Consider the following 17,383-nt stretch of genomic DNA (forward strand, 5'->3'; position numbering starts at 1 on the left):
TACTTATTACACATTTTATTGCACAAAGAAATTCCTATTACAAAGGTATCAGAGAACCATTTGAAATAAATATGACCATTACAGTACATTGTAATTGCAACTTCATGTGTTATTGTAAAAGAAAGGGTAAACTAAGGAACATTTTTAACTGGGCCACTAACAGCCACAAACGTACACAAAACAAAAGGAGTAACAAATGATTATAGATTCTGTATAGCTCTTCTTCTTGATGGGAGTTCGGTCCAAAGTTCTGTGCTTTCTCATAATGATATGAGAACATTTCCTTTACCACTGTATTCCAGCAGCAACTATAGGCCAGGATCAGATGTAGTCCTACTTGTCAACTGTCAAGTTCTATCAACTCCATTTCCCACAATGCCAATTGATAAAGGAGAAGAAGTATCATGCAACTGGACCAGCAAAGCTCCATCAGAGCTACACAGTGAGAGATTATGTCATCACTGTTGAGAAGTAGGATTCAGGCAGGCAGGACAACCAGTAGATCCCCTCTCTCCGTGTCTCCTGCTGTCCTTTCCTGTCTGTGTCCCTCTCCTCTCCTGTGAGGTGGTTTACGATGGGCCCTTGCCTCCCTGGGCCTCTTGGCTGGTTGACCCTTCACCCTCAGGAGCTGGTGATGCACCAGTCTCTCCTTCTGAAAGACAGAGGAAAAATGGTCCATTAAAAACACAGCAACCACAAAGGATCTTTTTCCACATAAACCGTTTCATACAGCGCAAGTGAACAGCAAACCTGGTTTCAAAGAACAAATAAAGCAACACCTCACGGCATAATGCCTCTCCATGTGACCTAATTTGTATGTACTGTGCACAGTCTACAGATGTGTATGTGTAACCGATAGATACACGCACACATTATTATGCTTTAGTCGTATTGTTGTAAATAAGGTATCATTTTTTTTATTCGTAATAAATTAGCAAAAAAATTCTAAACTATTTTTGTCATTATGGGGTATTGCTATTTTAGAATAAGGCTGTAATATAACAAAATGAGGAAAAAGGGAAGAGGTCTGAATACTTTCCGAATGCACTGTATAAGTCTAATATCTATGTTCATGTTTTATAGGTATGTCAATTGTAAAGTATTTTTGTCTAATGTATGTTTCATTATATGTTGGACCCCAGGAAGACTAGCTGTCGCCATTGGCGTCGGCTAATGGGGATCCTAATAAAATCATAAACCATGAAGACACCTCCTGGTTATATAGCATATATGCTCACCTGCAGCCTTCAGGTCCATCCCTTCCATGTCTTTGGTTAATTCACTGGTGCTGGCTGCTGCCCCCTGTCCCTGGATGTCAGGTACTGCGTTCCTGCGGCCTGTACGATCACAATTGATGAAGTCAGAGTACGACGTTGTTGTCTCCACATCCATCATCTGTCCATGACCAGAAACCGCATTACACCTGCAGAGAGAGGGATGGAGAAAGTGGGAAAGAGAGAGAGAACACAGATGATGCAAAAGAAATCAATACACACTTGGGCTTTTCAAAGTCCTACTACCGTGCCAAACAAAACCAAGCTGTATGGAGCTGGCCTGGTTATGCATCCACCATAGCAGCTGGAACTGTGTAAAAACGGGAAATAAATATCTGAGGCACCACAGTTTGGGTCGGGTTAACACACTAGTCTGAGGGGTATGACTCTGTCAATGTTGAGCCATACAGGTCTGTGCCATTCTGTAGCAACAGTGAAGGAGTTCATTATTGCCATTTGTATTTCTGCACAGGGGCTAATGGAGCTAGTGTCAGTGTTAATTCACCAACCTAATTACAAAAAGAAAAAAACAGGAGCGTTGATCTGGGACGCAAACCTTCACTCACTTCGGCCGTCTAAAAACTACTCACACAAACAATGCAAGCTTGCAGGAAGTCCTTCTTTATAGGAAATAAGGAGCTTTTATTGAAGTAAAACACAAGAAGTGATCAATATGATCCAAAGTGTCTGACTGTGCTTATAAAGCCATTGAAAAGGGCGGAGGTCGGCCGGGGGAGAGAAAAAAAGAAAAGAATGAGTTCAAGTAAAGAGCGTATTGAGCTCAGCTCACATTAGCTATCGATTCCTCCCTGTTCTGTCTTTTTCTTCTTAGCCCATATTAAAATTGGGTCATGGATCCTGCCAGGGACTACAACACTATACAACTGGTGGTTCCTAGGAGAAAAGGAGGGTGCTCCAGAAAGAAAAGACAATCTCCTACTTTTTAAAGTAGGGCCTTCCTCTGGAAAAGAGATGGAGACTGAATCTATTAGCTGGTTAAACCAGACTGAATTCTGCACTCACCATTGTTTGAAACAACTGTGACATGTAGCAAAATCTTTTGGATGCCAAGCTATGAATTTGTTGGCCTGGTGTGTCGGACAATTACAGGCAGCTGGACGAGTGGACCTATCCTACTCCCACACTTCCCTCCTCCAACCACCATTAAGAATCAGCCATGGTTGGCCTATAGTCAAGAGCCTCGTCGTGGCACGGCCAACAGCATTACAAAGAGTTGATAAAACATCTGAATGTCAATCTCGAGCATAACAAAGTTCTTCATAGTTTGATAGTCTAGGTCACGTCGCCACAAAAAAAAAAAAAACACTGTCAACGGATTCAACAAAACATTGAACCATGAAGAATTTTTGGAGAAAAACTAAGTTGGCAGCAACAGCCTTCTCTCCTTCTCTCATTTTAGCAGTGACACGGTAACCCTGGGTCGGGTGGTTGTCAAACACTTCACTCACATTCCTTCAGTATCACTCAGAGGAACTCATCATTCAGAATGGCTTCCTCTCTACAGATATTATAAATATTATAAGTGCCCAGTGTCAGTCGGTATGGAGCAAGGGCAGCTGTGTCTGTGCTGCTTGAAAAATGAGGAATGAGCTGCAGGGGAGAGAGAGAGCCGCATAGAATTAGATTACTAGAACAGACATTTCCATTCAAGTTAACACTCCGTGATGGGTGGACCGGTGACCTTATTAGTCAAATTGTCATGCTCTGAAAGGTTTAATCCGTCCTCCCCTCCAGGAGAGGACAGCACCCCAGGAAATGTCACTGAGCATAGGGCTTCCCTGGGCTGATCCAGAGCATTCATCATCCACCCATTAGCTAGTACCATGACCATGCTTCTCACAAAAACATCCACCCAAAAATAAAAAATACCTCCTCTAATCTATTTTCTCTGCAGACAGAAATTGTGTTTCAGATGTACCTTAGATCAACATTAGAAAACTTGCTAATGCAGCACTTTTCGGTGAAAGATGTTCAGTTGTTATTGTCTGCCTCGCGACAGCGTTTGGGACCTTATCTAATTGCCATTTTTGTGGTCTAATGAGGACTTACCCACACATGCTGCTTTTCAGCCTCTCCCCCCCCCACACACACACGATCATTAACAAGCTGGTTTCCATGGAGGGATGTTCTGATGTTCTGCCCTTTAGCACATTTACTCTGCTCTGTGGAGGCTTAAGAACGCTGCAGCATCGTATTGAAACTTCTGTGTGTGTTTGTGCATTATCTACAGTAGACATAGACGTGTTATTATAATGTATGGCACTGTCTGCTTGAGGCAAGCAGTTTGTTACTGTAACCAAGTTCTACCTCAGTTCGCCACTTCACTTTTACTGTAGTCTATGGTTAAACAGTTTGCTTTCCCAGTGCCACGGTTTAAAAGTCACAATGGTAACTCGATATATTAGCCTAAAGGGCTCTCTTTATGTCCTGAAAAGGGTAGAGCAGGGGAGGAGAGGAAACTGTACCCAGTTGCATGTTTTAACACTACCAGAGGTCAAATGTGTGCTTTCAGCCCAGACAAAAACACCTTAACTCTCTACGGGAAATCACTACTGTAGAGTGCATTACAGTCAGTGTGATCTGTTAGTTTAGCTCAGTGCTCGCTCTACTGCAAGACACTAATGTGTGTTTACAATGTTCCGTGAATCTCTGATAGAGCTTTGATTCTCGGAACAAGAGGCTGAGCTTTCATTGGCTCCATTTACAATACATCACTAGTTGAATTTGTGAGAGAGAGCAACCTGGAATCAGGGGTAGATGTAACATAGTAAAATGTAAATCCGAGAGACTAATTAGTATATGTTACGTTTTGCATGGCATATATTAATTTGTGGATGTCCATTTCGTATGGTATATGTTACAAATTGCAATTTGTACAATATGTTACACGAATTGCAATTTGTACAATATGTTACACGTGTTGCAATTTGTACAATATGTTACAAAACTTGATGATATGTTACGAATTCCAATTTGTTGTGACTAATGTTAGCTAGGTGACTAAAGCTGTTAGCTAGGTGGCTAACATTAGCTGGGTTAGGGGTTAAGATTAGGAGTTAGGTAAAAGGGTTAAGGTTACGGGAAGAGTTAGCTAACATGCTAAGTAGTGGCGACGTAACTAGAAAGTAAGATAAAGTTGTTGCAAAGTTGCTAATTAGACAAAACGCTAAAGTTGTTCGTGATGAGATTCGAACACGCAACGTTTGGGTTGCTAGATGTTGGCGTTATACGGCCGACCAACCGTACTTTCGTTTTAGCCTTAAGTAACCTTCTGTCTTATGCAACCAGGTAGCCTAGTGGTTAGAGCTGGAGCGAGAGAAGAATCCCCGAGCTGACAAGGCCAAAATATGTTGTTTTGCCCCTGAGCAAGGCAGTTAACCCACTGTTCCCGGGCGCCGTGGATGTCGACCAAGGCAGCCCCCTGCACCTCTCTGATTCAGAGGGGTTCAGTTAAATGCAAGACACATTTCAGTTGTACAACTGACTAGGTATTCCCCTTACCAAACGTAACATACAGTTGAGTGTCCTGGCTTTACGTTTACTATGCTACGTCTTTGAAACCAGGCTGGAGCGAGAGAAGGGTCTTGATTGAATAAAGGGCTTTGTTTACAGTATATGAACATCACCGACAAGACAACATGATGTAATAGGACCACCACCACACACACGCATGCACCAATAATCAACAAATTAAATGAAATTGTATTGGTCACATACACATATTTAGCAGATGTTATTGTAGCCTGTGAGATCAGCCAGGGAACAGAATGAATATGAGTCAGCAGAATGACCATAGTGCTTTCACTGGCCATTAGGGAGAGATGCTGGTCCAATCACACCGGAGCCGTTTAAGCCTGATCACTGTAATAAACTACATTATCTGCAATAACCTGCACAAAGAAAAGCCGCCTTGCTGTCTTCTAAACCCATTAGGGCAGTCTCCTGCCCAATTTGAAGTCTGTCAACTATTTCACTGCATTTATTGATGGAGGGGAGAAGGCCTAGGCTACACATGACTTAATCCAACTCCCTCATAGCAACAAGCTAATCTTCTGTGACTATTCTTATCTCCTGCCTGGTTGCTTTGGGGATCTGTTCATTATATTTAAGCTACAGTAATGGAGAAAACAAATGTAGGGTGTAATTATTATAGGCTAAACATGTTAGCTAGACAATAAGAATGATCAAAACAAGAGCTCTTCCCTTTTAAATAGCAGAACAAAGGGTATGCGTTTGCTGATATAGGGATGCAAAACAACAAACAGGGAGAAACCATAGGAAACCATGCCCAACCAGCTGAGTAGGACACTCAACTTCCCTAATATTCCTGTTAAACAGGAATGCCAAGTCCAGCCAAACACCAAAAAGCCTTTATAATCAAACCATATGCCACATTCATTCAGAATTTTCAGAAAGAAAAAAAGACAGTAAAGTTCTACAATTTACCAAAAATAAAATCGGAAGAAGAGTGTCAACAAACTCCAAGTTTTAGAACTACAAACTCAGTGTGTGTAAAGCAGACAGCAGTCCATCGAGGCTTTCTCTTGGAAAGAAAGCTAAGTGTGGCTCAGCTATGGCACAGTGCCGCCACTCCTTCCCCTCCTCGAAGCCAGGGCTTCACCGCGACACTGGGAGAGTCTGGGTGCTGGCCGTTCCCATGCCGTCAGCAGCTACTGTCTGCGTGGACTACCAGCCCATTCCACAACACTGAGGAGTTGCATTTCCTCCAGCAACAGGGTTAGCATTGTTGTTCTACACAGCGCTTCCGTTTCTTTCATAAATAAAATCAATAAAAGAGAGTGTCTATTGAAAACTGGTGGCGAGTATGTGCTCTGTATATCCTTCCTCTTTTTATGAGGCCGCCGGACTTTGGTACGAATACTTAATTTCCCCTGGTAGTAGTGAGAAGTCTAAAAGTTAAATCAGAAAGATAGCCTGGTGTGAGTTGAGGGAGAACTTGCAGCAGTTTGCATTTGTGAATTAACAAATTCCCTGACTGACTGAGAGGGAGGCTTAGGCTCTAACATCTTTGCCAAGTTTAATTTAGAAGAGTAACTAAGGGTTTTTTCAGAACCTCTCAACTGCAGTTGCCCTCATTGCTCCCTGTGGCTCACTATGTAAATCTCTATGTAAATCTAGCCAAATCGTTCCCATAGCTACAGACCTAGCCTATCATTAAGGGATAACACACTACTTAATGCAATCTGTTTTCTCCCTCTTTTGATGCTGTAGAAACAATGTTGATTGGCAATATCCAATTGACATTTCTTGAACGATCATTTGGATCATTGTGTGTTGGTAATAATCGATGGGGTGAGCTGAGCAGTGCTCTGAGGGAGTAACAGGGAGACCCAGCGGATGTGAAGTCCTAGCGGGCAGCCTGGTTCTTGTTCAGCAGCGCACGCTGTAGCAAAACATTTTACAACAGTAAACAAAATCTTTGTTCTTATTTGACAAGTTCAGCTGGTAATTTACTGTTTCAAAAGGGACTCTACTGAACACCACAACCATTCTGCTTTAGGACCTTCAGCTGGAGGATGACATCACTGGGGCTTCACCCGTCGTCCCTCACATGACTCACCACATCTCAGGAAGTCCTTCATAACTTCCACATATTCTCAAGGTGCCTAATCAACTAACACAGCTTCCCTGAAAAACTTGCTGCTCCCAGGCCCACTGAATAAAATCAACATCATCTACTGTAATACACCAATGGCAGGCCTTACATCCACTCGCGTTACAGAATTATGACTACCCGGAAACTCATACATTAATTAACATCTAAACAGCCTTTTGAATCTTTTAAAATCCTAGTAGGCCAAAAATCCTGAGGACGTCAAATTTTACCCCAAACATAATGTGGAAAGAACTACCATGAAGGTTAATATTAATCTTGCTTCATAGGTTCTTCAAGGCATATCAGAATTCTCCTTGATGCCCAAAACCAGAAGGCAAAGTTAAGGTCATGAACAAGAATAAAATAGTCTCACAACACAGGTAGAATACATTCTTTACAGTAGGCCATTCTGTTCTCTATTTTGGCCTAGTTCAGTGTGTTACAGGCTACCTAAAGCTAGGTCAATATCAGTGCCTGTGGACCACAGGCTTAATGCATTATAACAATGTAGGGCCCGTGGAGATACATAATGGTTGTCTCCTCACAATGCCACCACACCACATGACCACAATGGAATAAAGTGACTTCCATCTTGAGGGCAAAGCAGCACAAAAGCAGAAAGTGTATAGTACCACTGGTGAATGAATGTCGTCCATGAGTGGAAATAGAGAGGAGAAAGGAGCTGTACAATTAAATAAGCTTTTCTATTCTCTTCTCCAGAATACATTAGAGGGATACGTGTGTAGATTACCCTATAACCCTGCTCCACCCTGTCAGCCAGACATGTCAGATCAGTGAGCAATAGTAATGGCATATTTTTGTAGGCACTAACCGAGGCTAACTCCACCCTGGCTCAGTGTCCAAAGCCTATGGGGAAATTAATGTTTTTTTTTGATAAATGACTAAAATAAAGCCCTTAAGAGATCTTATAATTTTGTTCTATAAAATAATCTTCATCAGCTAACATCAATGTGTAAATTCTGAAGCATTTATGTAATGAAAACAATGAAAACGCTAACGATGTGCTAACATTTAAAAAATAAAACTTTAATTCTGGTTGCATGCCTTTCATGTCTACCTAACAGGCTTCGCTTGCCTTATCAGACGGACCCAATGTCTCCTCTGGATAACATCATTCAGGAAGCGATAAAACAAGCACCTTCCCGCTGAAGAGATATGGTTGCAGCCTGGAGTAAAACAACATAACATCCTTGCGTTTTCGTTCAAGCTGGTAAGCAGAAAGCTAACTAAGCTAACTAGCTTTTTGGCAGACTAGTGTAGCGTAGACTAGTTTGTGTGCTCCGCGTAGTAACGGGAAAAATTATGCGACTAATGTAGTTCCATATCTCTGGCCGTTAGCGACTCATTAGTAAATAACTTTAGCACATAAAGGCTTCATAATTCATAAAAAGTTAACGTTAACTGACCGATATCTCATAGAACAAAACATACAAGATCTTCTAAGCCTGTGTTAACCTCAGACCTTATTTTCGGCGTATATCCCAAAATACTATTCTTTTCCCCATAGGAATAGCCAACGAACCAGAGGTAGAAAATGCTAACTTATTTCCGTTTTTTTTAGGACTACAAGCTGGCGAGCTCTATAACTGTACTGTAGCAACATGGCCTGCCAGACCTATACAGCAAGGGGCTTCCCCAGTCCGTGTGTGGAGGACAGCCACAAATCACAGCTGAGGCTGAGTCAGAAGCAGGTGTTAACAGCTTTAGAAGAAAACTGCTGATGCTAACAGTCCAAAGAACTCACTCATCTCTGGACGTCATAGAAAAGCCGCATACATATTGGAACTGGTCTCCCCCCCCATGCTGGTAAATCACCATCGATTTACCATCGTAAATCAAAAAGTGTAATGAGGATTAAAAGAAATGCATGTACTTTTGAGACAGACTGGGAGGATAAGCAAAGGCACAAACACTTACATTCTTCTCTTTTCTGGTGCAGAATGAGTTTATAGGAAAAAGCTAACGAGCCAAAACACCCATATGGTGAGGCACAGGGGTGCTTCTGGAATGGCAATCTATTCCACATACGGCTCTGGTCAAAAGTAGTGCACTATATCGGAAATAGGGTGCCATTTTGGATGCGGTCAGAAACTCACTGGAGAAGATAATGTTCCTGATATTAAATAGAAAAAAGCTCTGAAGTTCTGAAGAAATGTTCCTAAAACAACAGTGACTAAAACAACCGTGACAGAAAGTACAATTTGTGCTGCTTTTCTTTAGAGTAAATGTCATCGTGCTATCTTTCTAAGCCAGCTAAACAAACACAGATCTGATTCCGCCAAATGGAATGTGATATGGCCTACCTAACAATGCTGAACATGTGCAAGAGTAAAGTTGAGTATGACATGTTTTTTTCCAAACATTTACCAATAATCCCCGTTTGTTACTTTAAGCTGAATGCACATGTATCGGTGTCAAGCAGGGCCCGGGTTTCCCCGACAACAACTTACAAGTGTTTTAATGATGCATCTTCCCTTCAACAGCAGAAACCACTTTGTTACCAATTATTTTTCCCTAGTCTTGCTCAACTAAAAATGTCTCATCTCAACTTTTTAAGTCACTCAAACAAAACGATTGAGTTACATTTATCTAATATTTTGTCATAGTTGGATATATATAATCTAATAAATTAGCTCCATAAACGTTTTTTTTTTTTTTTAATATAGACCAGTATGGGAGCCTAAAGATAAATAATCCACATGGTCAGAGAAAAAAATGTAATCTATATATATATATTTTTTTAATTGTTCAGTGGGGCAAAATGCCCCTAGGGCAATCAACACAAGTCAAATGGTACCTATATTAGCATTTTCCAAATCATCTAGTAACACAATCAACTGAGATATTTTAGGATGATTTGGACAAAAAAAAAATTCTAACTATTAATAGTGACATGTGCAATGTCTTTTTGTTCAGATATTTGAATGATTTAAAATAAGACACCTAGACTTCAGGTTTTTAAGAGTCAATTACTCAAAAAAGCCCAAATAAAATGTATAAAATTGATTTTAACACACTAATCTTTAGGGGGCATTTCGCCCCATAGACAGGGGTGTTTTGCCCTTATAGTGGCGCAAAATCTGTTTTTATTGAACCACAACATAAAATTGCCGCCTTATTTCCCTTCAAAATGTGTCTTAACAAACATAGCTTTTTTCCCAGTCAGAAAACAGACATTTCCTTTAAGGGGGACAGTTTCCCCCAAGTTACCCTACTGATAGGACAGAAACAAAAAGGGAGTGCTGCTCTCGGATCAGCTTTCTCTATTCAAACCTTACCTTAACATTATAATTATTTCACAATACTAATGACGGATCAGCTCCTAGAGATATTGCCACCATCGGCTGCAAATATTGAGGTGGCTTATTCTAATGCTTACTCAATAAAAATGCACAAAAATCACCGATTCGGCACATCATTGCACATGTTAGGCTACACACATCATGAAAAATAGAGACAAATTAGACAGTAGCCTACAAGTAGCAAAATAGTGATTGAAATACATCTCATGTTCAATATGATTGAAAAAGGCCAATAGTCTGTTTATATTTTAATGCAGTCATACCGGTTTTCATTTGAAGCTTCTCTTTAAATGTCGCTTGTTTGTATCAATTGCAAAGACATTGGCAACTTTGTGTTTGTAGTCAACTTCGTTCTAAAGTTATCAGCGGTCACAGAGAGAAGGCTAAACCATGTGATTCTGTGTTTTGGAGAGATCTTCTGTGTATGAAGTGACGCGGGAGGGCAAATAAGCATCTAATGACGCACAGCTGTTCTAAGAGTGGCCTGAGGCAGGCGTAAGATTACGAGCATTTCAAGTGAAACGATAAGGGGAAATTTTAAAAAAAAATGGTCAACTTCATATTCATAATTTCCAGCACTACCCGAATATCAACATACTGTATGTGAAAATGGCACATCTATGTTTTGTAGTGCAATTAGTCAAAAGCAATGCCTACTCATAATTGGTTAAAATTACAGGATGCACACCGATGTCATTGGAAACACTTATCGTCTATATTTTTTACTACAAAACATAGGAACACTCCATTTTCACATATGTTGATGTCGGGGTGATGCTGGAGATGATGAATATGAAGTTGAAACCTTTTGACATTTCCCTTTAATAACGATGATTTTGGGAAACAGCTCCGAGATTTAATGATGCTCCTACGAAAGGTTCTAACGGTCAACTTACATGTTGACCACACCACTCGCGTCGCAAAATAAAAATGTACACATACATATTATTTAATCATTGCACCCACACTGCTCGCGAGCGTCTGCATGGCCAGGCACTAAAATAGAATTTGCTTCTATTTGTGACGCTCAACGCGCTGCAAGTCCGGCCTCTCCCATCTCGTTGGTTTTTAGGAGTACATACCCACGTGGGTAATTTAAAGATGAACTGAGGTTCACAAGTAGCACAGCGGTCCAAGGCACTGCATCTTAGTGCTAGAGACGTCACTAGAGACACCCTGGTTTGAATCCAGGCTGTATCATAACCGGCCGTAATTGGGAGTCCAATAGGGCGGTGCACAATTGGCCCAGCGTCGTCCGGGTTTGGCCGGTGTAGGCCGTCATTGTAAATAAGAATTTCTTCTTAACTGACTTGCCTAGTTAAATAAAAGGTAAAAAAAAAAAAAAACTGAGGTCCACACTCCAGTCGGTTGTGGTAATGCACCGAAAGTTGGTTGCCAACCGCCATATAAAGTCCAAAATAAGAAGAAGCCTGAAGGAAGGAAGGAAGGAAGGAAGGAAGGAAGGAAGGAAGGAAGGAAGGAAGGAAGGAAGGAAGGAAGGAAGGAAGGAAGGAAGGAAGGAAGGAAGGAAGGAAGGAAGGAAGGAAGGAGAGATGACTGGAGACTAATTTGGTTTGCCGTTTTATCTGTGGATTAATTGTCGGAGTAGAGGACCTTGTGCATTTCAGGTAAAATAACAACCCAATGTTTATATCCCAGGACAAATGAGCTAGCAACAGCAAGCTAGCTAGCTAAATTGCCATACATGCTTAATGCTTTTCGACCTGTCCCCAAATTAATATAATTGGTTCAGAGTTTGTTTTGATATTTCAACCTGTGTGTCCTGATCGCGTCTGCTGTGGGTGGACAAAATACAAATTGCGCACGATGGCGCACACGGTCTGGTCAGCATGTTAGCCTTAAGATGTTTTTGGGAAACCGAACACAGGCCACATTGCAAAGACGAGACAAGCAGATAACTCTGAGGAGGAGAGTCAAGAGAGTGGGAATATTTAGAAGTCTCTTTAGCTCTGTTCACTATCACAGTGGTAGAAAGGGATCATGGTGACAGACTAAGTATATTTCTGCTCCCATATTTAACATACAACTCTGCTAGAGTTGTTTATGGACTTGCTTCTCCAAACCACACAGTCAGACTTAAAAGTAAAAAGAGGATGGGACTAAAACAGGACCACCATGCTTTACTTCTTAGAATAAACAGGGGAGGGAAGAGAGGAGAGGAAAGAATGCATGTTTATTATTGTGGTTGTGGCCAAATAAGGCAATCTGTTATTGGATCATACTGGAAAACACCCTGTTATGCATGCATGTGTTTAGCGACTGAACTGGTATCTACACAAAACAACTAGTAGGGTACAGCTTTTTTTCAACACCTGTTACAGTAAATGTCCTCCCCAACCAAACTGAACACATCTCAATCCCTTACCAGGGCTAAAACATATCCACAGCTGCATCAGGTCTCGCAGCCTCAGCCTTGTCCTCTCCCACAAATCTACCAGGATGTGGATGTCCAGTGATTCAATTTGCTTTGTACAGAATGAGGAGGGTGGAAGTGAAGGCACAACATTCCCCCGTAAGCAGCAAGCTTTTAAACAGCAAACTTGGGTAATCATTATGGATTGTTATAAGTAATCAAACCAGCTATTCACTATAATAACTACATGAAGATTATTGAGAAATGTCATCTTAGTTGCTAGTTATTTACCCAGGTTACCCAGTCATGTTAATTAGTTTTTAAAGTCAATCATTAACGTTATTCTAAGAGGGCATCAATCATACCCGCTTAGCACTAACTAACCCTTTACATGTTCTTAATGACTAAGCTTACGTAGTTATTTTGCTAAACCAATTAACATCGACTTCCTGAAAAAGTTTGAAAACACAAAGTGATGTATAATATGAAAATCATGACTCGACTTAACTAAAATAATGCCACGATTAAGTTAGAGACTTAAGAAGCAGCACATTTGGACAAATCTTAAGTCTGGTCTACAGATGAGGTGTGTGTGTGCGCGCGCATGTATCTATGATGTCTTTGTGCAGTAAGCGCCATTTATCTTCCTGCCAGTCATTTGGTCATGAGAAAGTGAAGGAGCTATAAACAGACACAACCAAATGTCCTCCAGCCTGGTCTAACTACAGAGCGTATGCTCTTCAAGTACATCAAACTTTCAGAGGGGGCTCACTAGTAATTTTGAAGGTAAAATAAATTATGAGCATCACCAACACAGTGAATGGGAAAATGGATTCAAAGAGAACTCTGCTGGTGATTTGCTGAATGCGCACTCCTAAAAGGAGAGCTGTGATTGGTTAATGACATACACTACCGGTCAAAAGTTTTAGAAAACCTACTCATTCAAGGGTTTTTATTTTTAAAGCTGTCGTCAAGGCAAAGGGTGGCTATTTGAAGAATCTCAAATATAAAATATATTTTGATTTGTTTAACACTTTTTTGGTTACTACATGATTCCATATGTGTTATTTCATAGTTTTGATGTCTTGACTATTAATCTACAATGTAGAAAATAGTAAAAATAAAGAAAATCCCTTGAATGAGTAGGTGTTCTAAAACTTTTGACCGGTGGTGTACGACAAATTTTATTCATAGAAATTGACATAGAATATCTTTCATAGTACCTGAGAGCCCACTATGGAAATGTAACACGTCTGAAGAGTACAGAGAGTATATGAATGTTTAATGTTGAAAAAATGTATGTGAAAATTGTTATTTAAGAATTTCGACATACTCCATATTTGAGAGCACACTATAAGGAGTATAATGACATCAAGATGTCTGTATCATGTACAGTTCACGGATCATAGGGTCTTGCATGTATAGCTCTAAAAAGGGTCTAAAATGGCCACTTATCATCATGATTTTCTCAAACACTGTGATACAAATGTAAAAAGTATGTAAAACATCCTTCCTCCCAATGAGGTTTCTTTGTGAGAATTGCCAGAACAACCCGAGATACCAAAAATATTTTCAGCCTATCCTGGCGTGGGATTGCCCACGTAACCAGATTTACACCAGAGACCAAAATAATATACTTCCTGAGGGAAGAAAGTGATGGCCACCACACCCAAAACGATAAACAACCACACACAACAACCAACCTACATCGCTAACCCAACAACACACACACACACAGTACTTTACACTCGCCCAGAGTAGGCCTACTCTACAGGGGATTCAATCTTAATTTTTCCTGGCTAATAATGTTATTGTTACCTTGGCAGCTATCAACATACACACAGATATGACATCCATTAGCTGAAGTGGGAGTTGTAAAAGAAAGAATAGAGTGGTTCTTCTGGTGCTACTGCAGATACACAGTACAGGCTTACAGAACATTAGCATTATTGTTGATCCGTGAAGACTTAACTTCATCTGAAAGATAGAAAATGAGCCCTGGTCTTAGAGGTGTGTGCAGGCTTTTGTCCAAGTTCATATCATCTGATTCAGCTAATGGTCTTGTTTATCAAGTGATTGTGCTGCTGGCCTTGGAACAAAAACCCTGCAAATACACATTGCATCCATACAGGACCAAGAGGGAACATTGACCAAAGCAAGAGGGCTATATTTTTCTACCAGAAACATGCCGATGGTGTAGTCACTAGAAACCAAACGACAAGTGAACTTGTCCACTAAGAAATTATTGTTTTTGGTTACAGTTCGCACTAATTAACACACCCCGGGTCCACTGGGGCCCCCCTTCATCTACTACTGGGTGAATAGGCACCGTCTCCATTTACACCAACACACCCAAATGATAATCATGTGTTCATACAGATAACCAGATACAGCAGTACCTGGTCACAAGAAATCCCTCTGTCAAGGCAAATTGTAAACTGCACATGCAAATGTGATGATCATGATCTTATCAGAGGGTATTTGTTGAGAATGGTTATTTTAAAGAGGACTATGTGAAAACACCAATAGCAATCCTCTTTAAAGTGAACTCTGGGGTAAACAAAAATAAAAACTCAGTTCTCTTTGCATTGATGCTGCACTTGCCTTTGAACGAGGACTCAACTCGTTTCCCAGTTTACTTCACCATTTTGTGGTCCGAGTCCCCTTTGAATTCACTAGGTTTAGAAAGGAACCAAAGATCTTTTTCCAACATTCACTCAATGCAGGACAAGCCATTCTGTCAGAACGTGTTATTGGACAGCTAGATATACCTACTTACATTGTGGAAGCTAATAGATGGCACTTATTATTTGACCCCGCTGGCCATGTATGAAAGTTTGAACATCTTGAAGAACAATCTGGCCGTAATGCCCAAGTACTAAATCTCCACCCACACTGCCACCATTCAGAGCCTGGTTCCTCTAGCTTTCTTCCTAGGTTCCTTTACCGTAACCATTTAAAATGTCAACTTCAATTGGGTCCCAGGAATCCCGGAAAGCAATTACCTTTATTTTGTACGCTATTTTGTGATTCTCACCAAATATGTTGTAGTCTACTCACACTATTCAAACCCCACAATCGAATAAACAGTTTATGAAGCTCGCTTAGCATATAGAACACATATTGTAAACTAATAATCGGAATGTATTAATCAAAACGCCACATATATTTAGGATTTTTTGTGCATCCTTGACAGTCGCTAACCAATATCCCAAAACAGCACACGTTTTTTCGGAGTTCCTTTGGAATGTTCACACTGCACACAAAACATGACTCGAACTGCACTGACTTCAAACAAATTGCCTGAAAGGGGCCAAGTGTGAAAACGCCCATTCTTTTGAAATTGTCATTGTACAGGATCAGCTTATTGGTGCTGAAAGCTGAACTTACTTATGTGTTTACCTGATTATGGTACGCAATACTCAAAACTGAATCAAATGTTGAAATATTGGACTAGTACATAAATCGCCCAGAATACTGAGAGAATAATAGGCAATCTATTTCACCGGACGATACAGTATTTTCTGGTCAGAGAATATAGCCGTTATAGATAGGAACTCCAATGAGCAAAGAATCAAATAAAACGTCCCTCAAGTCCCAAAATGTTGGCCACTTTGACGAACACACGGCCTGCATCAACATAAGAATTGTAAGCTAATTGCTCTTAGTCTAAAAGCACATCGGCCGAGGTCGTGCCGCTACAATCATTTTCACAACAATGTGTTATACTGTAACCAAAATACACATTACTAACCTTGATTCGCAAGCCTTTCTTATCTACTTGTTACAATCGGATCAAACACCAATTAAGTTTCCGGGCTCATCTGCAACACGTTGTGTAAATCTTGTAAGGATGTTGGTCTGGATTAGTGATTAAAAAAAAAAAGTATCCGAAAGCAGGATGTTTCTCTGGGAACCTCGGGGAAACAATGAGGGAAGGGTACTTCTCAAACAGCTGTTTCCAAAATGGAGTTAGCCACCCCACAGCCAATCAAACACCGTCTTGTGTTTCAGGCTTATTATTGTATTGTGTTCTGTTCTGGGCCCGGTTTCCCTATATCGATGGAATTTAGGCTTTTAATGATCTTTCCTACAACGACCGAAAGATGTAGGCAGAGAAAACTGTCGTTGTTGGACCATGTGTCAATACTGATACGATCGAAATAAATGGAGTACTGCTCTCAGATTCAAATCTTTCCTTAACATATAAAACGTATAGAATTGATTTTAACACACGAATCTTAACGCCCCCATAGACAGGGGCGTTTTGCCCTTATAGTGGCGCAAAATTTCTGTTTTTATTGAATAACAACATAAATTGTCCACTTTTTTCCCTTCAAAATGTTGTTGCCTAAGCATAGCCAGTATGCACATATCTAAATCTTACCAAAAGTAGCTTTTTGTAATAGCCTTCTTTTTTCAATTTTCGCCTAAATGACATACCCAAATCTAACTGCCTGTAACTCAGGCCCTGAAGCAAGGATATGCATATTCTTGGTACCATTTGAAAGGAAACACTTTGAAGTTTGTGGAAATGTGAATTGAATGTATGAGAATATAACACAATATATCTGGTAGAAGAAAATACAAAGAAAAAACCAACCAGTGTTTTTTTTACCACCATCTTTGAAATGCAAGAGAAAGGTCACAGTAATAGCCATCACTCTGGTTGTAATTCTGATAGTGTCCACAAGATGGCAGCAGTGTATGTGCAACGTTTCAAATTGATAACTTGAAGTGTGACTGAACCTCAAGACTGTTAGTGTGAAGTCCC

The 17,383-nt window shown here is 40.5% G+C and overlaps 1 protein-coding gene across 2 annotated transcripts; it reads right to left on the bottom strand.

Annotated features, from left to right (window-relative positions):
- LOC106567099 (cAMP-dependent protein kinase inhibitor gamma) lies at window positions 1–16,584 on the bottom strand. Of its 2 annotated transcripts, none has more exons than XM_014135993.2 (3): window positions 16,364–16,584; window positions 1,239–1,423; window positions 1–652 (listed from the first exon to the last, which is right to left on the bottom strand). In XM_014135993.2, the coding sequence occupies exons 2-3, from the start codon at window positions 1,393–1,395 to the stop codon at window positions 570–572; spliced, it is 240 nt and encodes a 79-aa protein (XP_013991468.1). In that variant the 5' UTR covers window positions 1,396–1,423; window positions 16,364–16,584; the 3' UTR covers window positions 1–569. The 2 variants fall into 2 exon arrangements, with proteins under 2 accessions (XP_013991468.1, XP_045549225.1); XM_045693269.1 differs by lacking the exon at window positions 16,364–16,584 and adding an exon at window positions 5,742–5,762.
- Window positions 16,585–17,383: the final 799 nt, after the last annotated feature.

This window comes from Salmo salar, chromosome ssa13 (genome assembly GCF_905237065.1).
Source record: "Salmo salar chromosome ssa13, Ssal_v3.1, whole genome shotgun sequence".
NCBI classification, from domain to species: Eukaryota; Metazoa; Chordata; class Actinopteri; order Salmoniformes; family Salmonidae; genus Salmo; species Salmo salar.

Bases quoted from the DNA above. Each gene is read 5' to 3' on its own strand.
- LOC106567099 (XM_014135993.2), bottom strand. From the start codon at position 1,395: ATGATGGATGTGGAGACAACAACGTCGTACTCTGACTTCATCAATTGT. The intron at 653-1,238 runs GTGAGCATATAT...TCTGTCTTTCAG, and splicing joins GATGGACCTGAAGGCTGCAG to AAGGAGAGACTGGTGCATCA.